Source organism: Sander vitreus, chromosome 6, assembly GCF_031162955.1.
Source record: "Sander vitreus isolate 19-12246 chromosome 6, sanVit1, whole genome shotgun sequence".
NCBI lineage: Eukaryota > Metazoa > Chordata > Actinopteri > Perciformes > Percidae > Sander > Sander vitreus.
Genome location: NC_135860.1, coordinates 7,706,176 through 7,727,150, shown reverse-complemented (window position 1 = coordinate 7,727,150; position 20,975 = coordinate 7,706,176). Strand labels below are relative to the sequence as shown.

The 20,975-nt window shown below is 35.8% G+C and overlaps 2 protein-coding genes across 4 annotated transcripts in view; one reads left to right on the top strand and one right to left on the bottom strand.

The window, feature by feature from the left end:
- Positions 1–24: 24 nt before the first annotated feature.
- Positions 25–20,165, top strand: LOC144519287 (uncharacterized). Of its 2 annotated transcripts, none has more exons than XM_078252307.1 (23): positions 25–196; positions 1,333–1,380; positions 1,884–2,152; positions 4,105–4,378; positions 4,629–4,657; positions 5,254–5,503; positions 5,747–5,790; positions 5,969–6,260; positions 7,247–7,294; positions 7,533–7,570; positions 9,071–9,177; positions 9,616–9,689; positions 10,187–10,215; positions 11,582–11,721; positions 11,949–12,163; positions 12,279–12,532; positions 13,161–13,289; positions 14,494–14,650; positions 15,305–15,334; positions 15,956–15,997; positions 16,891–16,934; positions 17,131–17,416; positions 19,246–20,165. In XM_078252307.1, exons 2-23 carry the CDS (start codon positions 1,371–1,373, stop codon positions 19,260–19,262), a joined length of 2,778 nt encoding a protein of 925 aa, XP_078108433.1. In that variant the 5' UTR covers positions 25–196; positions 1,333–1,370; the 3' UTR covers positions 19,263–20,165. The 2 variants fall into 2 exon arrangements, with proteins under 2 accessions (XP_078108433.1, XP_078108432.1); XM_078252306.1 differs by having other exon boundaries at positions 26–196; positions 11,576–11,721.
- Positions 20,166–20,959: 794 nt separating this feature from the next.
- LOC144519288 (NACHT, LRR and PYD domains-containing protein 1 homolog) overlaps positions 20,960–20,975 on the bottom strand; it is a 13,677-nt gene continuing 13,661 nt past the window's right edge. For both annotated transcript variants that reach the window (XM_078252308.1, XM_078252309.1), the window contains one exon: positions 20,960–20,975. This exon is cut by the window's right edge and continues 810 nt beyond it. The gene's annotated coding sequence lies outside the window, so the exon portion shown is untranslated.

Genomic DNA, 20,975 nt, shown 5'->3' with positions numbered 1-20,975 from the left:
CGCAACCACAGAGGAGGGCGAAAGGGAAGAACTATTCGAGGGTGGAGCTAAAGCCCGTCTACGTCTTATTAGAAATTCTTTGGTGGAGCATACTTCGACTCGAGTCCTTCACCTAAACTATAAATGGTTTTCCGCTATCCCAAAATTTGGACGGACTTCACTTATGACAGCTGAAGCTACAAGCTGTTTTAAAGCGGTTTGTAAAACGGCATTTTTTTCTCAACATTACTTTCACTTTCATAGTTTCAACCTTCTATCAAGCTATATTAATGTGTACACGGTTAACTAGCTAATACAGTAACTACTGTGTTAATGCCTTTCTTACGTCAGTAGTAAGCCTATGTGTGCAGCAGGTGTTTCTAAAGTTCTTTGACAAGCCAAAATGAAACGGCAAAGACGACTTTACGATAGAGATAGCGTTGCTGTTTGTATCACACACACACACACACACACACACACACACACACACACACACACACACACACACACACACACACAAACATGAAGCCAATATTGTACTTTTTACACTTGATAGTTACTTGACATTACCTCGTAAATTCTGATTATTATCACAAAATATGAATGAACTAATGATTTTGATGTCAATGAAGTTGCACACGTAGTAGAAGTAGTAGAAGGCCTACCTAACTCTTCTTTTTTTACCATAAAAGAAAGCATATGCACTTTGCACTAACTGTATATTGACTCTTTACTATATTCAGCATTTTGACAGACTGTCTGTTCATGTTTACTGTGTTATTACTGATCCACATCACTGATTACATATTGCACTAACTGTATATTGACTTAACTGCATTCATATAGACTATCTACTTATATAGGCCTATAACTTATCATTGGATCCACAACACTATCTTGACCACAATTTTATATTGCACTAACTGTACTCTGACTCTTTACTACTTCTCAGCAATGTCATAGATTGTCTATTTCATGTATATTGTTATAGATATGTTATCACCATACCACTTTCGCATATCCATCGACTTACTTACACCTCACTCACGGATTGAACTGCCTACTTAATCTGTACCTTTGTAGCCTATTGTATTCTGTTTTCTTGTACTATGTTGAATGTGAAATTATATATTGTCTTGTATGCTTATGCTTTTCTTGGTCAGGTCGCCGTTGTAAATGAGAACCTGTTCTCAACGGCCTACCTGGTTAAATAAAGGTTAAATAAATAAAAAATAAATAAATATGTTTGCTGTGTGTATGGAAAAACCCGTAGTAGCCTATGCATAAACACTAGTCAAAGAGACACTAAATCTATCATTAATCATATACAATTTTCCCTTAATTTTGTTTCAGCTGCGAGACCCTCGGTTGGAGCAACTGGTGTAAATACCATGGCAGACGGTGGGTGCACATAGTTTGATGTGTTCTTCTGAGTAAATGCGTTGTTATTTGCTTGTGATCAGTCACTTATCAGATTGTGTGGAAACCTAGAATCTGACTTTGAAACCTGACTATGTATTTAGAAAAGACCTAACTTGTTCTAATCTAAATAGAGTACAGACTCAAGAGAGAAACAGATAAGTGTTGGTTGCATTGTCTGGTTAAATAAATAGAGGTGCACCTTGTGAAAAAGGGTTTAAAGTCTCTTTGCTAAATATTGTGCAGCAGGCAGAATACATTTTGCAGAATCTTAAGTCCTTTTATTAGAAAATCCAAGTCATGAATTGTCTGTTTTTTGTATTTGATAAATGTCAGTCATCTACACTTTGAATAGCCTATAGAAAGCGGCAAGTTGTTTAGCATCTTGTGACAAAACCTCTTTTCAAAATAAATGTATCGAGTTGGCTTCATGTTATCTTCAAATCCAGTCAGTCATTGTAATAATGTTCTCCCTCTTTCCTCAGAAAAGCACTTTGTGGATAAACATAGAATCAAGCTGATCGAGAAAGTGAGCAACATTCCAGCCATTTTGGATGAGCTCCTTAGTGAAAATGTCATCCAAGAAGACAGTTATGATAAAATCAGAGCTCTGCCTACCTCTCAGGGGAAGATGAGGGAGCTCTTTAGTGGGCCTTTGGAAGCCAGTGGAGTTCAAGGAAAAGAGATGTTCTACAAAATCCTGAATAAACATGAGTCATATCTAATCAATGACCTCAAGACAACGGAAGTGCCAGTGAGTAAATCCTTATAGAAAGCTGTCTAATGGAAGTGTGTATATCGTGGGTTGTGCCTCTCATATAATCACTGTTTTTGAGACTGAGTTGGTGAATACAATTGATAATCACATTTTAGGTGAATATGATATAAAGTTTATAATATTTTGTCAAACTTTTGGGAGATGTTTCTATAATCTTCAAAGGAATCCTCTGCTGAAAAATGATATTTACTTGTCTCCTGTAGACTGTAGGCCGAAAATGTAGCTCTGAAGTTTGTTCCTTGGTGCAGGACAGCAGCTGTAGTGATAAGTTACAATAGATTTAAACCAAGAGTCAAAACAAAAAAAACATAATTAAAAACTTCTCAAACCACTACCGCTCTACTTGTGGAGAAGTATTTTTCATAAAGATGTTGCTGTGCCAATAAATCATTAAATATGCTTCTTCTGATGGAGCTGTAAGGAAGCACTAGTGCCACATGAAAATAGTGTGTTTAACTATGATATAAACAAATTGACTGTTTTTAAGAAACTAATAGATCTATAGATTAATGACAGAGAAATTAAAGGGAGACAAATTTGACAAGGCATGCTATCCAACAATGGCTTGTCTTGTATTGCTGCAACAACAAAACTACTGAGTGATCATATTAGGTTATGTATCTACTAGGGCTGTCAAACGATTAATTTTTTTAATCGCGATTAATCGCATGTTTTATCACATGATTAAAATTCTATTATTTTGCATTTCAGAACTGTTTTTAAGTACATATTAACAATCGAAAGCAATTTTTACCAGTTTATCTTGATTGGGAATCAAATGAATGCAAAGAAAGTTACTTTATGAACTTGATTTTAAGATTTGTAATTATTTATTTACTGTAAACAAAAGAAAAATGTGTGAATCTGTCATTATTGCACAATTCCTCCACGTACCTAACTAAAAAACTAAAAATCCCTATCCTTACTAGAGTCAATATAGTGTTTAGTAACTCCTAAATAATGTTGATTACTCACTGACGTCCAGTGATCACCGGTTAATGAGACTTTGCAGCAGTTCCAGTTGGGCTGCTTTCTCCGTGTCGTACAGGCTGTGTATCCGTGAAAACTACTGTCCTCCTCGACGGCAACGAGACAGGTTAGAACATGCCAACCGTAGTACGTTTAAGACCCGAGTCCTCTACGATGCTGGCAGGTCTGCAGTTAGTTGCCACCCATTTCGCAAGAGCTGTAGTAATTTTTGGGGATTTGGTTTCATCCACAGGTCGGCAAGTAGCACTCTCCAAAATAGTGCATTGCCTGAGTGGGTAGCATGCTATACGCTGACAGCCCTAGTTTCTTCATTACATTAATCTAATTTTATATTATTTTAAAATGTTCATGCATAACATGTTTAGATTTGTATTGCCTGTCCAAATCTCAGCCCTTGTGTTGACATGACGATGTGACAGTGTGAAGGCAGACTAATAAACGTGATTTCCTGGCACAGAACTAAATTCTTTCAAGCCCTACTTTAAAGCTGAGGACTGCTGGAGAGATGAACACCACCCAAATGATCTTGCTTCGATGGGTGTTTTAATGATGGTGGTGAAGAGCGCTGTCTAACATTTCAGCCCAAAATCTCCCATTCATAGGTGTCCTACTGAGTTGAAATTGGGTGAATGTGAAAGCCATAGTCTATGAGTCACATCATTTTAAACCATCCATTGACCCAGGCCCTGTATTGAAGAATTCAGGTTTTTCCTTAACAGAACAAATAATTGTTTATAATATAATATTTATAATTTTTTTTTTACAATATTCAGTCACAGTATGTAAGTTAATTTTGGTGATACAAACAAGAAGAGCCACATGTCAATAACTCTGGAAAAATGAAATACATCAGTTTCCAATCATGGTAGTAGATCACACAAACATACATCCTATCCTGCATATACTATATCATACTGTATGTCCTTTTAATCTTCCAGGTTGAAACAATGACGGCTAAGAAGATGCTTTTTGAAACATTGAATGATTTGAGTTCAGAGGAGCTTCACACATTCAAGTCACTCTTTGAATCGGAGAAAGGTTTCCCACTCTCACCAAGGAGTCTACTGGAAATGGCAAACACACAGGACACAGTGGAGCTGATGGTGGAGACGTACAGCCATGAGTGTGTGGAGTTGACCAAAAAGGTTTTAAAGAAGATGAACAGGACTGATCTGGTGCAGAGATTATCAGACATCAGCTCAGGGACCAAAGGTAAGGCAAAGAACAGACATATGTGAAATTATGTATTGTATTATGTAAAATTAAGAATGTATATCAGCCGGGCTAAAAAATGTTTGATCAGCTCTTGTGCATATTGCAATAACAAAACTGTTATTAATTAATTAGTATTATGTTACTGTTATAGGGGGTTTACGTGTCACTTTGGGATTACATCTTTTGTAATATAAATGTTGAGAGAATAAATTACTAATAGGTGTTTTTCTATTTCTTTTCTCCTCAGAGAAACAGCAGCCTTCACTGATCCAGAGAGTGAGTAATGTCACATCACTCTGACTTTACACACTTTTATTTAGTAGATGAAGACAGAAAATCATCTTCATCTTGAGATTATTGTTGATGATACAAATCAAATATATTATTATATTTGATACAAATCAAATATAATACTATAGTTTGTTCTCTTGATTTGTTTTCTAACTTTGACAGCGAGAGAAATTCACAATATTTTAAAAACAGAAAAAAAAATAATGATAACAACAACAATAATAATAAGAATAAGAATAATTGGTGTGTTTCTTTTTATATTAGATATCGAATATGTGCTATATATACAGTATATAGAAAATGTGCAACTGGTTAAACAGTATCTCTGTTGTAAAATTAAGAGGCTCAACGCAGTTTTTGTAGTATAGTCTCTGAAAGAGATACACCCAGGAAGTAAAATTATAGTCACAATCCTGTTTATAAAAATAAAATACTTAAGATTAAAGTGAATCACCTTGATGTTACTCAAGAAATGCACACAAATAGACATAAGGTACATAAGATCAATTGGACAAATATTATTAATTACATCATCACCTTGTGCACTTTTGCCCGATTAACATTTCCTCTGAATTTACCAGGTGGAAACGATGGTGTCTGTTATAGAGCTGCTTTTGGAAACACTGAAAGGGTTGAGAGACGGAGAGCTCCTGAAGTTCAAAATGCATTTCTCAGTCCCCCCATTGATGCTGACAGACAGGCAGGTCATAGTGTTTTCAGTGGTGCTGATCTACGGCCAACAGTCTGTGGAGAAGACCAAGGAGGTTTTAAAGAATATAGAGAGGACTGATCTGGTGCAGAAGTTGTCAGACAGCAGCTCAGCACCCAAAAGTAAGACAATAAAGTCAAAGCCAAAACATCTCACATACATTTATCTTGTTCTCTTTACATGATCAATATTGATTCATAATTACTTAAAATGTAGAGAAAAAAAGACACATAATACATCATTTGGTGTACAAAATATATTTAATGTAATTCTTTGTTGACATCTTTGTATTGTGTGTTTGTTTTTTTAAAAACAGTAATGCCTAATGCCGTTTACTTGTTTTTATTTCTTTTATTTCTCCTCAGAAAAACATTCTGTGGATGAACACCTGTCTGCACTGATCCACAAAGTGAGCAAAGTCATATCTGTCTGACCATGCAGAGGGCAGCTTTTATTCAATAAGATTCAGGTTTAAAATCATATCAAACAAACCAAAACTGAGATGCCACCTTCATTTGTACAGTGATAGTTACAGCCTGGAAATAATTGAACATTTTCTCTATGAACATATACTTGTAATTTTCCAGGTGGCAACAATGAGTGCTGTTAAAGAGCTGCTTTTGGAAACACTCAGTGGTTTGAGTTCCGAGGAGCTAAAGAAATTCAAGTGGTTGCTGCAGTTAACGATCTTCCAGAGGAGCGTTCCAAAGACAGACACATGGAGACAACTGCAGTGCACTGACACGGCAGACGGACTGGTGGTTATGATGCTGGAGAACTACGGTCAACAGTCTGTGGAGGTGACCAGGGAGGTTTTAATGGAGATGAAGAGGACTGATCTGGTGCAGAAGTTGTCAGAGACCAGCTCAGGAACCAAAGGTAAGATATAGAAGACAACTGTCACATTAATACATAATAAATATTAATACATAATGAATATATGGTTAGAAAATCAGCAGCTTATTGCATAAAGCAATGCAACAACACCATGTAGGGGGGCCATGACAGCAAACATACCAAAGGGTTGAATCAACACTTCTCAAACAGTCTCAACAAAACGTAACAATGTAAGCTTCAGAGAGGTAGTTGTCCCTCGTCTTAAAAAGAAAGGAATTTGTCTCCTACTTTGTAAAATTAAATTTTTGAGGTGGCTAATTAAACAAATTCCATTTACTTGTGCATAATAAAAAATAAAATAAAACCTATATATTAACTTAGACAAAGATTACTTCAGAGGTAAATGTTTTGGAAGTTAAAGTAAAGCTGTTAATGAATCTGCTGACTTTGGTCCTTTTTTGTAAATGTGTTTTTAAAAGTCTCTAAACATCTTTTCTTTAAAATAGTTGTTTTTATTGGGCCACATGTTCTTGTTTGTTTTTTGATCCACTGAATTTGTGCATGTTGAGCTCATTAATATCAGTCTTGTATTGTATAGGCCAGATAGGAATTTGGCTAATGTTGTCTACATAATTTCACATGAATCTGTTGAAATGTCTTTTGTAAAGCTTTGATTTGATGTATACTACGCTCCACTAAGGAGTCAGATAGACAATGTATGAGGTAGATTATTACAGTGTTTTCTCACTGATTCCCTCTGTGATCTCTGTAACCATGGCTTCCTCCTGTCTTCAGTCCACGCAGCTGAAATTGAGTTTGTAAAAACTACTGAAAAACTGGTAAACTGGAAACTGGCCAGTGGCAGGGTGTCTGAATGTCTGACTTTGAGGAATATTTAGTTGTATGTTGTTCTGAAATAACCAATAATGAATGCATTTTATGAATAATACATGTTATTCTCAGGATTCAGTATTATATTCAGGACAATTCTATTATTACAATTACAGTTGTCATTTAATGTGTTACAGCTGCAGGATCATCAGCTGAGGCATCGGGTGTGAGTACCACAGAGAAAGGTATGTGCCCTATAACAAAATATAAATGTTAAAATACTAATAATATATAACAATAAACATTAAATATTATTCCTTGAACCAAGAATAATGTTTCCTCAAAGCCCTGTAGTTATTTAAATTTACCTTTAACATGGTTTAATAGCAAGTAAGACAGTTATATTATAATTGTTATAGTCTGACAGTGTCAGATTATTAAGCCTGATGGTAAATCAGTCATTTATATTTCCTTTCTCCTCAGAGAAACTCCCTGTAGATGCCTGTTTGCCTGCCCTGATGGTGAGAATGTCACACCTGTGACTAAAGCTGAAACAAACAAAAACAATCAGCTGATCAACAGAAAATAAATCCTGTTTTAATAATTGATTAATGGTTAAAGCACTATCTTCTAGCACAAATGCCAAATACTGTTAGGATCTTCTGCTTTTCTCTGTTTTTGTATCATTGTAAACTGAATATATTTGGGTTTTGGGCTGTTAGTCAGACAAACCAAGACATTAGAAGATGTCACATGGACTTAAGGAAGTTGGGATGGGTATTTTTAACCATTTGCTGACATTTTATAGACCAAATGATTAATTGAAAAAGTATCATCAAATTAAATCCTAATAGGTGTAGATGTATAAATGAAGATATGTATATTTGTACAAGCAGTTTGTAAAAACTGTTAGTATGTGATCCATTGGACATTAGTCAAGTCAAGTCAAGTTTATTTATATAGCACGTTTAAAACCAAGACCAAAGTGCTGTACTAAATTAAAGTACAATCAAAGCAAAAGGAGTCATAAAATAACACAAATAAAATAAAATAGCAATAAAAGCAAGAAAATACAGTACAACATGTAAGAATGAAAGAATTTTAAAATAATTTAATAAAAATAAATAATTATTAAATAGCTGAAAAACCTCTAAGAGCAACCAAAGGCCATTGAATACAAATATGTCTTGAGATGTGTTTTAAAACTATCAATGGAGGGGGAACATCTGAGACAAAGTGGAAGATTATTCCAAAGTTTTGGAGCTGCCACAGAAAAGGCACAATCTCCTCTCCCCACTAACCTCGATCGAGGAACAGTTAAAAACAATTGATTCGAGGATCTAAGAGGCCTGGAATTTGAGTAGGGGCTGAGGAGTTCTGAAATATACTGGGGAGCCTGACCATGAATGGCTTTAAAAACAAATAAAAGAATCTTAAAATCAATCCTGTATTTAGTTAATTATGTAATAATGTTATCCACCACTGATGCTATGGTAGAATTATTGCTGCACTGCTCCACTACTGAAGTTGAGATGAGAAAATGTCTATGAAAATGAAATGCTGAAGGAAGTAGAGTAAAAACTTTCTTTGAGCCACTGTTACAGAAACAAGAATATGTTATGTTAGATCAGGTGGTAGTAATCAGTTTACAGGGATTTAAGAGTTAAATAATGAGTGGCCGGGTTAGATCAGTTGGTAGAGCAGGCGCACATTATTTAGAGGTGTATGCCTCAACGCAGAAGGTCTAGGGTTTGAGTCCGACCTGTGATGATTTCCTGCATGTCATCCCCCTCTCTCTCCCCTTTCATATCTAGCTGTTCTGTCCATTAAAGGCTGAAATGCCCCAAAAAAAATGTTTTAAAAAGAATGAAGGGAATCATCTTTTGCTTTGATGTTGCTAAAGAAATTAAAGTATGTAAAGAAAATGAGGTAAACATAATCAATAAAACATATATTAATGTATAATTGTCTTCAGGGATCATAGAGAAAAAAACATAACTTGTATCCTTTGAATTTTTCAGGTGGCAGAAATGGCAGTTTTGTTTCAGATTTTGAAAACACTCAAGGAGATCAGGCCTGATCTGGTGCAGAGGTCATCAGAAACCAAGGAGGAGGTTGGAAGGAAGAGGTTATAATAATAATAATAATAATAATAATAATAATATTAATAATAATAACTTTATTTGTCTAGCATCTTTAAAAACAATAGTTTACAATGTGCTTTGACAGTGGAAATAAAAGCAAATACAAATCAATACACATATTTATTTACACATCAAATCAATACACATATTTATTTACACATCAAATCAATACACATACAATTACACAACATTGTAATAGTAATGAGTAACTATTACAATGAGTAATGTAATAGTAAATAGATGAGGTAGCTCTAAAGGACAGAGAAAATCACGATTCAATAAACATAATGAAATCAACAGGTGATAGGAAAAAAAAGATGATAAAAAGACAACATCACATAAAAGCAAGTCTATAAAAAGTGTGTTTTAAGAAGTGATTTAAAGAAAGTCATTGATCAAGTTAGCTTTATCTTCTCGGACAGGTCTATTGAAAGCCAAGTCGCCATGATGGAGGGGCCAGGTTTACCATCGTCAGTCATCAGCTCAGGACTCAAAAGTAAGAGAAAGAAGACAAAAACTATCACAAATCACAATCCTGTTTCTCATAAATGTCTAATAAATAGAATTCCTAGTGAAACTGAGTTCAAACGTTGATGAGGGGGCATGCAGCGATGCAAGAACACCACATTCATTACCGTACTTTAACTGCAGAAATCATTGAGTTACCTTTTTCATCTGTCTTTGAGCCTCTTTGATTTTCATATTGTCACTACTGAGTAGATTTTAGTCTGGTTTTGCAGCAGTGAATTCTTTGTCTTTTATTTAAAAGCAAGGAGGAGCAAAATATGAGGCGTGGGTTGGAAGGGGAGATAATATGTATTAAGATGTCCAACCTCTCTCTCTGTGATTGATTTTTATCTCAGACTTTTTTGAATGATATTTTCTTATTTTAATCCTTGATATAATGTGTTATTCAAAAGTAACTAATTCTGATCAAGTTTAGTCTGATTTTGAATCAGTTATAAATTATTTTCTGTTTTCCTTTCTCCTCAGAGACACATCAGTCTAAACCGCTCCACGACGTGAGTAATTTTGCATCAGACACACTTTAAACATCAATTTATTTCTTTGCGTTCAACAGAGTACAGCCTCTTTTCTGTTATTGGTCTAGTTCCTGCTCATAGACAAAACAAAAACCTAACATTCATTTACCGCGCATAATCAAACAACTGTTTGCTTCTGAAGCATCAGCAATACCGGAGTGCAGTTACCTCTTCATTATAAAACCTTGTCTAATTGAGAGTGAACTACTGCCCCAAGTAGCGGGAGGTTCAAAACATACCCAAACAAAAAACATAAACCAAAATGGCTCTTACAAAATCTTTTAAACCAGAAACATCAAATCAGCTGTAGAGGTGATGAGAACATGTGATCAGGTGGCTCATTCCTGCTTTCACAGAATCAGAAAGAGTTAGAGACAGTCAAAAAGCACAATTACTGAAAACCAGTTCAAAGTATTAAATTAAATGACTCGTGGTGCTGTGATGTTGCTACGGAAATGAAAACACAAATATATACACAAAATATATTAGTTTTCATTATCATCTTAAAATCAGATTTTACGAAATGTATTTTGCCTAATATGATTAATATTTGTTGTTCCAAAACTATGACTTAAATGCTTACATCGATGCAAAAATTAATGTTTCATAACTACAGAGGATATACTACATTAATGCTCTCTGATTACTTATGTTTTCTGAACTTACTTTTGTTTGTTTTGTTTGTTTTTTAAGTCTAAGAATGGATGCTTTGATATTTTAGTGAACGATTTTTTCATGTATTCACCGTCCGTGAATGGCTTTCCACGCCTCACTATTACCTGAGCTGCCACAAAACTAGCAGCAGTGGAGTTTGGAGATTTGATCCAATTCTTAAAAGTACATTTGATCTGCTCTGTTTTCTACAGCAGTTCCGAAATCTCTCTCTTTCTCTTATGCTTTTCTTGGCCAGGTCATCGTTGCAAATGAGAACCTGTTCTCAACGGCCTACCTGGTTAAATAAAGGTTAAATAATTTTATTTATTTTTTAATCCCTAGCTGGATACTTTTCAGCAAATGCAGTGTGCTTATTCTGGAAATGTCTTTTAATATTACTTTTTTTGTTGTTTGCTAAATTTCTCGCCACAGATCAAACAATAATGGTAAGCCAGCAGCATTGGCGGTGAAAGCAAATTAATTTGTCCCGCACTTTAAATTCTCAATTTTCCTCCGAGACTTTTCTATATTTGTTATATAGTCCGCTATTCTTTATGCCGTAGCCTACATAGGCTATGATGAATATTTTAGTTGACTGAACTGTTATGTAGCCTGAATGGAGAGTGTAAGAATTACTTTAGGCCTTCAAAAATAATAAAATCATCTCCATATAATTTTTCAAAAGGGACAGGGAGCCACTGGAGGGGCATTGAACTGGGATCCACTGGGGAGGGACTCTACCCCTGGCATAGATGATTGTCCTCTGCATGACTGGACTAAACTTGAACCTGAAGTAAACAGTCCAGATGCAGATGAGGCTCCAACTTACAGGTACAAAAAATAACATCCTAAATACTGTGTCACAGCAAACTGGAACTATAGGAAGCACGTAAGCTTGGTTTTGGGGGGTTTTCACAGAAGGAAATCTTTCTCTCTGCTGTTACTGGTTATACAAATGCAAGTTGACATTTATAGTGGCAATACAATAATATTGTGTCCCTAATCCAGTATATTTGTGCATATTCACAAACTCACTTATTTTATTTTCTACAACTTAGCCTACAGTCTGAAGCAGGAATCTTTGAATGCAGTGTCTCTGGCTTGCGCTGGGTCTGTAAGGAGAAGGTCCGCTTTAAGTACCAGTTTTGCTCTTGGGAGAGAATTATGGAGAGGATGGAAAGCATACAATACATGCCTGCAGGTCCCCTTATGGACATCACAGTCATTGCTGGGAAGTTAGATGAAGTGTACCTGCCGCACTGGATCTGCATAGGTAAGTGGCCATGAAGAAAATAATAAAATAATAACTTTTGAAATATCTGATAGTATGTGTAAAAAAACTGACGCAATCCTTTTCTCCTCACTAATTGTGTTTGTATTTTGTGCAGATGACAACCCTAAACTATTAGACAAGTTTGCAGTCCTGCACATAGGTGACTGTGGAGATGTTGTGGAAAAAGTGTCTGAGGTCACATCGTCCCATGTCAAGCTGTCTGAACCCGTTTTCTCTCCAAGAGCGGTTCTGATAAAAATGGGCTTGCCTGTGAAAATAGGCTGTCAAGTGTTAATATACTACATACCCAACACGTCATTCCTCAAACTGCATGTTTACCTGATCCCACATGATCATGGTCTAGAAGAGGTTACTGAATATTTTACTAATTCCTTACTACTAGTCACAAATGCTTAACATAATGAGATTCCATACCAACGTCTACAATGGAGTATTAAGGCCAGTGTTTAAAAAGAAAACAAATGTGAAATGCGATTCTAATGTCTTCATAATTTAAAAATTGTACTACTATGAGAATAAAGTCGTATTTGGGGGCATACAAATATAAAAAAAAACATGAGAATAAAGTCATTATATTGTTGTACGAAAAAAGTCTACCTCAAACAGCAGACCCTTTTCTGCCAAATTTAACTTGTTAACAAGTTGATATGAATAGTCAATTCTTTAACGTAAGTGACTCGAACTGAATTGGCGGTAATGGTCAAACAATGCAGCGGTGTGTGTTCTCACACTTTGCTGATGTGGGTTTGTTGTGATAATTTCTTCTCAGATGTACGACTTTATTATAATGAATAGTGACTATTCTTTAAATCATACATTTTATTTTTTCCCAATAGTGACCCTAATACTCAATTAACTAGTAACTAATTGTTAAAATCACATTGTTTGTTCATGAATGTACTTTAAATTACAGATAGCAATGTTTGCCACTGTAACCTTGAAGCAGCTTTGTGCTTATATTGATTTTTTTTTCCAGACAATGGACAAAAAGAAGGAGAAAAAAGGATACAAAAGAATCGAAAAGCCACGCCCAGACAAGTACCTGAAAATGCAGCAGGGTTTCAAACTCACAGCAGACATAGACATGGCAAAAATTCTCCCAGAGGTACAGTTTGCAACGTCAGTCAGCAATTAAATCTGTGAACATAGTGAAGACTGGTTCAGACATATAAGATGCTGTAGGGTCAGAGCAATTGTTTTTTTGACACTGTCATAGTTCTGTTCGTCAAGTGGGAGATCTAGTAGGAATCAGACATTTCATGACATCTCTGACTTTGAATTGCAACCTGGCAACTGATGTGTTGCGATTACATTTTTTCTAACTGCTGCAATTATGGTCTAAACAATATGATGTGAACCTGCCATAACACACAAGGAAAAGACACAAGTGAAAAACAGATACAATTAAGGGAACTCACATGTATCCTTGGGTCCCTTTTTGAAGCAAAGGCTGGAACACCTGTTTGTACTCAGGTTAATTGACTCAGAACAGTGAACTCACTCATTGACAGATGGGGAGACCTAGCCCCAGTTTATGCCTCTCATGTATTAGTGCTACATTCAAGTCACAAAGCTAATCATCAGTTTCTGTAAAAGATAAAACCCAGAGGTTTGTTTAACAACACTTGCTGTTCTAAAAGTATTTAAAATTGTGAGCTGACTAGTGTCATAAAATATATGACATCAAAGTGGCATATCAGTGTGTGGGCATACATAGAAATCAAGTTGTGTAGAAAGTCAAGATGTTTAAACTTCAGGTACTGTCACCTTAGAGTTCAGCCAAATGCAAATCGCTCCACAGGTATGAAGTGAATAAATAATACTAAGCAGATTGAACACAGACAATAAATGGTCTATGAGAGCAATGCTGCAGTTATAGTCTCGTAATATCGCATAAAACAAGGCACATCACTATAATAATGACTTCTGTATTTAAATATTAGAAAACATAATGTCTCACTGTTTGTGTTGGCCATCCATGCAAATTTGTAAGTTTTGCCAACATTCTCATTACTAATGCCCCAAAAACGAGCCTAGTTACAAATCTATTGACATTTTGGCCACACATTAGCTACTTCAAGAGAGTCGTAAATACAGCAGCTTTGTTTAGAGTGGGCCTTAATTCCTGCGTTCAGTGTGTGCCAGAGAGCAGAGGCATATTCAGTTGACCACACAGCAGCCAGACAAACCACTATCACTAAACAATGTAGTTTGACCAGAGAACTCCTTTACTCCTGTATAAGATTTACCTTGACTCTAACTTTGTCAAAGTCTAACTACTCTCGCTTTCATGTTACTTTTTTACACAGAAAATAACCCTCAGATACGATAGCCAAGATCCAAATTTCTATGAAGTGTTCATTGAGAATCCAGACACAAACTTCCACCTTATACTCTCACCCTTTAACAAAAAGAAGAAGGGTGAACCACAGTGTGAACCAGTATGGATCTGTGAAATTGAAAAAGGTCAGTGGTTATTAAACAATATATATATATATATATATATATTCATACTAGTGCATATGTCACTTGAGCTGTAGACTAGAATTTAATGTGTTAGTGTAAACTCAATAAAATACCAATTACAAAAAAATATATATTACCGTCACTATATGTGAAACATAATGCATTATTATTATGCATAATGCATACAAGAAAGATATATGTAAATGAAAGAGTGCCGAATCACATTTTTAGGTCCAATTCCAGTGCATACACAATATGGACTTGCGGCTCTGTGCATGAAATAATTTGGCTGTATTTGATTTATGTGTTTACATGTCATTGATTACATTATAATGAGGGGAACTTCCAGTTTACTTCATTTCATGAATAGAATCCCATAAAGGGGCTCTAGGCGATTTATGGGTTTTGGAACGGACCCATATATTAGTGGCGTTTTTGTGGGCTCCACCTTGTCTTGTCTCACTAATTGCACCTACTGGCTCTTATAATTCAAATATAAATGAACATTATTACATTAAAGAAAATAAGAAACCAGTGTATGCACTACAATTGTTCTATTCATCTAAAGTGTCTTGTTATTGAACCTTTTGTTGTGAATACAATACATGAAACCACAATATCAGCAATCTTTTTTTGTTCTGTATTTGATTTCAGTTGACTATCAAACCTCTGCAGATTCAGAAGGTAAGATGTTGCATATAATGAGTATTTATAAGAATTGCACTTTGAAATTTCAGTCACAACATGACAATTTTTTCTATTAGAAAACAGACAATTGTAATTTAATTAATGTGTAACATTTGGCCTCTGACTTTTTGAAACCAAAGAGATGACTGTAGGATCTGGAAGACTTAGGGATGACAGATGGAAATTGGATTTAGCTCTGTGTGGTGCAATAAATGGATTATGCAATGTTTATAAAAATAAATAAACGTATTAATAAAAGGAAAATTAGACAAGATAAGTATCCTAGTATGTACCTCAGCAGTATCGTAGATTCTGAGTTGCTGTTATTTTTTTGTTTCTTTACTTCACATCAGCCATTTTAAACAAATCTTTGCCTGAATTCACAAATCTGAACAGGGCCGGCTATTTGGTGTAGTATTCTGGTACTTTGGTTTGCCTGCTGTTGTATTTTTGTTATTCATGCATCAAGTTTAGAACAAATACATTTAGTATGCAATTGTCATTTCATGTTGTGCAGCTGCAAAATCATCAACTGTATTATGAATATATCACATATATATTTTCATTAGATTTGTATAAGTGTCTTAAATTAATCTTTTTTTTGTTTGTTTGTTAAAGAGACATGTGGACAATCCCCCATACAGGGTCTAAGTGACTTGAGTGAGTTGTTTTCTATTTTCTGACCATGAAGCAGGACAGAAAAAACGCTTTTAAACCAACCTTTTGATTTTTTTGTTTTACATTCAACTTAAAGGTGCTGTAAGTAGGATTGTGAAGATCCAGGACTTTGAAAAGTCAGAAAAATTTGAACATCGACAACTTCTCAGTCCCTCCCCCCTTTCCGCTAAAGCCCAAAACGGCCCCCCTAGCCCCTCCCCCCACAAGGGAGAATGAATGCGCGTGCACGAGCAGTGATTGACACGCAGTTAGACACCCCCCCTGGCCATGATGAGCTGTGGCTTTTTGCAAATCTCACTACAGGCTGTAGGTGGTGCCAGAGGAGCCGGATTTCTTTTTTTTTTTAATTACCAGCTTCATGTAGTTCTACTCGAACATAGGGTCAGTTTCAGCAAATATGACAGAAAGTTAGTTTTATAAGTCTTAACTACTGCACTTTTAATCCGTATTACCCGGACATTTGAAACTGTAGCCTGGTGGTTTCAGTTTTACCATTTAATGTAAATGTTATGCTTAAACAATATGTCTTAGTTCACCTTCGAAGCAGACACTACTGCACTGAGTGACTCAAAAACAGGCAGGCAATGAGGTGAAAAGTTTGGTTCAAAACCAGGACGAGCAAGTCACGGACAAATCAATCAAAGCAAGAGCTTCTGAGAAATCTTCAAAACCCTCACAAAAGATCTTTTGAGTCTCAAACACAGACTGGAAATAGTACACAAACCTAACAAGTTTAATGTTGGCCTTTTATCAAGTTATTCATGGTATTAGCAGCAGCTAATATGACCCAAACCCAAGAGAGTCTGATACAGAGTTTATAGTCAGATGTAGTGATCAATCACTCACGTGACATTTTCTATTTCCTTTGTCCTCAGAGAAACACTCTCTGAATGCCCGCCTATCTGCGCTGATGGAGAAGGTGAGTAATATCACATCAGTCTGAACACAGCTTTCATTCAATAAGAAGCGGGTTGAAAATCCAGCATTTTAAATTATGATTCAAACCAAACTCATGACTTTAATTGGACGGTTCTTGCACAACGGATGCGCTGAAGTAATCTCTTCAGCTATAGTAAAGATCACATCCCTTTGTTTTATCGCTTTGTATTCATCAGGCAGCAACAGTCACAACAGATAAAGAGAGGATTTTGATTATGCTGCAAGATTTGAATAAGCAAGAGTTCGAACAATTCATATGGCAACTGGAGAACAGTGACATAGGGGCGGGCCGTGAACGCATCCCAAGCAGCAAACTGGAGAACCATAACATGTTTGACCTGGTGGATCAGATGTGGAAGACCTACATCCAGCAGTCTGTGGAGGTGACCATGAAGGTTTTAAAGCTAATAAACAGGAATGATCTGGAGCAGATATTGTCAGTCACCAGCTCTGGATCCAAAGGTAAGTTGTGGAACAAACAAACTGTTAACCCTTGTGTGGTCTTCCCGTCGACCATAAACTTGTCCATCCAGGTCAAAAGTGAATTTGAATTTTTGGTGTTTTTTCCAGCATTTTTGGCTCTTTGTTATGCTTTTGACACTTTTTAAAAGGTTTTTGGCACATTTTATTTTTAAATTCATGGTCAATAAACCTCATTTATATGACATTATACCTAATGTTTGAGTTAAAAAAGCAGAAATTATGAATTATTTTGACTAATGGTTAAGATCAAAGGATGTTGAGTGAAGCACAGACTGGTTTATGTCAAAGTTTAGTCACGATACTGTTTTAAAACCTTTTTAAACAGGTTTATAAAATTGAATAAAACACCCAAAAGTCAATAAAAGTAATCATTAATTTTACATGCAAACATCGTTAGAAACTTATAAAATAGGCATTTTATAAATGATCAAATTGATAACATGTATTAGTGCATTCACTGTAAGGAAAGTTCATGTTGGTCATTAAAGGCATAATGAGTAAGATCTGTCTGTTGCGGTTTGTAAATGCAACATTCAAACTTGTCCCCTCCTCCCCGGCTCAACGACACCAGAAGAGCACACACCCTGACCCCATCCTGCTCTGCTCGCCAGCTCTCAGACTGACTACATTTACATGCACGCAATATTCTGCGTTTTGCCCTTATTTAGAAAGAGACAATATTCCTTCTAACTACTAGACTTCCAAGTCTTTCATGATGCTTAAAGTAGGTGTGTTTCACCTTCTTTTCTTCTGGGCATGCACCTCTCTGCAAACTGTTGGCTAATTGGTTTGTGTAGCAACGCACAGAGCTGACCGTAAGCCGTAAACAGGCAAGAAGCCAGAAACTGGCTGTAAACTGTTGCAAACTACAGTAAAAAACAACAATTTGGATGCATACTACGAATGCGCTGTACACATCTCCAAAGAATGTCCTCAAAACCCGAATAATATTGGCATATTCCACGTCTCAATCTGTAAAACCTTTCATTTGAAGGCCTTATTCTGAATATCCGAACGGAATATGCTGTTTGCATGACCCGTATCAAATTGGTAATATTGTCATATTTGGAATAAAAGTGTAATATTAGTGTGCATGTAAACATGCTCATTCACTCTCCACTTGTGTTTTTTCAACGCTGTGTCCGCCATTTTCGTAGGTCCCTCTTGGATGCATGCTAACGATCTGGCGCTACATTTTTATAGAGTCCAACCCTCACAGCCTGCTTGCTATTATTGGCTGGGGGGCTACACACCGAGGGCCCAAAGGCTGACGCTCAGAAACGTCCCGAACACAGCAAAAGAAAAGAGCAAATACAGGCAGAGGGCAGGGTCTCTCAGGGTTGTCTGTCTGTCTGTCAGCAGGATTACAGAAAAACTACTGGCTCGATTTTCATGAAACTTGGTGAAAGGGTGTAGCATTTGCCAATGAAGAACTCATCAATTTTATTGTGTTATTTTGGTTAACAAAATAATTACATTAGGGCATTTGTGCTCCATTAATGTGGTGTCAGAATAATCAGATTAATGAGTTTCCGAATGGGAAGATTTGCTCTGTGACATTAACGTTGCGAGATAGGGCATGCCTTTGCCAAGGTCTGCACTCTGAGTTCCCTTCTAGTTAGCAAATGTCATGATACTAAACTGAGATGGTTACCATGGTGACGCTCTACCTGTTTAGCATTATCATGCCAACATACAGCCTCACAGAGTCACTAGCATGACTGTAGACTTCACTCTTTTTGCAATAAAGTGTTTGACTTAAAAGCAACTGATTTTGATCAGATTTTTGAAATGTTCTCTCTCCTCAGAGAAACTCTGTGGATGAACACCAGTCTGCACGGATCCAGAAAGTGAGCAGAGGCGCATCTGTGTCTGACTCTACACACAGCTTTCATTCAATGCATGCATAGTTGAAAATCATTTCCGCAACTTGAGCTGATAAATTATGATAAAAAAACAACAAAATTCGTAATTTTTTATCGTGACAAACCGGTCACAGAACTGAGGCTGCATTCAGGTTTATCTCTTCAGCAACTACACTTAAATACCTAATACAATACTTAATTTTCTTCAATAATGTAACAGTATTGCGGTCTCTAGCACAGAGGAACACAAGAGGAAATGTACTTTTTTTTTATTCATGTCAGTCAAACTGAATATTGCAAGTTTTTAAAACAACTTTTAAAATGATTGTAACTATTTTTAAGCATGAAAACAGATCATGAGTTCCTTTAGCTTCTGTTATAGCAACAGATCAGGTGGCTCAGTCCAGGTATTTTTAGCAGCACAGTGTGTAAAAGGAAACATATTAACCAGTTTACAGAATGTAAAGGGGTACAGGGGATAAAGGGAATCAACTTAAGCTCTGATAATGTTTAAATGTAAGCACATATCAGTATTTCAGCTACAGAAATGGAACAAAAGACATCTACCACATCTGATGTGGTGTACGCATTAACACTGAGGTTATTGGGGTAAAAACCAAATGCGTGTACTTGCCTCACATGTTTGAGATTCAAAGAGATACATCTTTGATTATTGTTGAGGATAAATTACATAGTATATGCCTTTTTATATATATTTCTATTTTCAATTTAAAATCATTGATGTCTTTTTTACTGTATATTTTTCTTAAAACCTTTTTATATCTTACATAAAGGACTTTGAATTACCTTGTTGAAAGGTGCTATACAAATAAATGTTTTCCATTTTTAAAAGCTGTTATAGATTCCTGTGATTCTCGTGTGGTTTGTGGCTTTTGTGGCATATATATATATATATATATACACACACACACACACACACACACACACACACACACAGTGCTAAGCATAAGTGAATACACCCATGCTAAAGTTGACTAAAAAGAGGAATACAATTTTTTTTTTCTTTGTGAATGAATAATGTATCATAAATAAGTAAATGTTCTTCCTTAAAATACTGTTAATAATGTTAAATTCCCATAGAGGCAGGCAGATGTTTATTTTTAAAGGCCAGTTATTTCATGGATCCAGGATACTATGCATCCTGATAAAGTTCCCTTGGCCTTTGGAATTAAAATAGCCCCACATCATCACATACCCTTCACCATACCTAGAGACTGGCATGGTGTACTTTCCATAAAATCATCTCTCAATGCAAATCAAACCAGCTATTAGGCTAACTGAAATAAAGCCATGCCAATCTCTAGGTATGGTATATAAACTTACCACAAAAAGTACGGAAGTTTGTGTTTGGTAAATTATTTCTCTGTGGTAACAATGTTTTTTGGCAATAAGTCTTATACTGTTGGAAAGCCTGTTTAGTTCCCTTTCAAATGGTGCCCCATTTGTAAGGAACATGCATTTGTGGGATGAGCAGCAGCGCTGAGTATAGTTGCGTCCATGAAAATTTTGCCAAATCTTCTCTGCCAATGCCATCTATTACATTATTATTTATTACATTATATTCATATACATAATACCATATACTGGTAATGGTTTTAAGACACTCCATATGTAAGAACTGCACATAGCAACAGAAGATTTTCTTATTGATT

Coding starts and splice junctions, on each gene's coding strand:
- LOC144519287 (XM_078252306.1), top strand. Junction 2,153..4,104: donor TCAAGACAACGGAAGTGCCA/GTGAGTAAATCC, acceptor TTAATCTTCCAG/GTTGAAACAATGACGGCTAA. Junction 7,295..7,532: donor TGTGAGTACCACAGAGAAAG/GTATGTGCCCTA, acceptor CTTTCTCCTCAG/AGAAACTCCCTGTAGATGCC.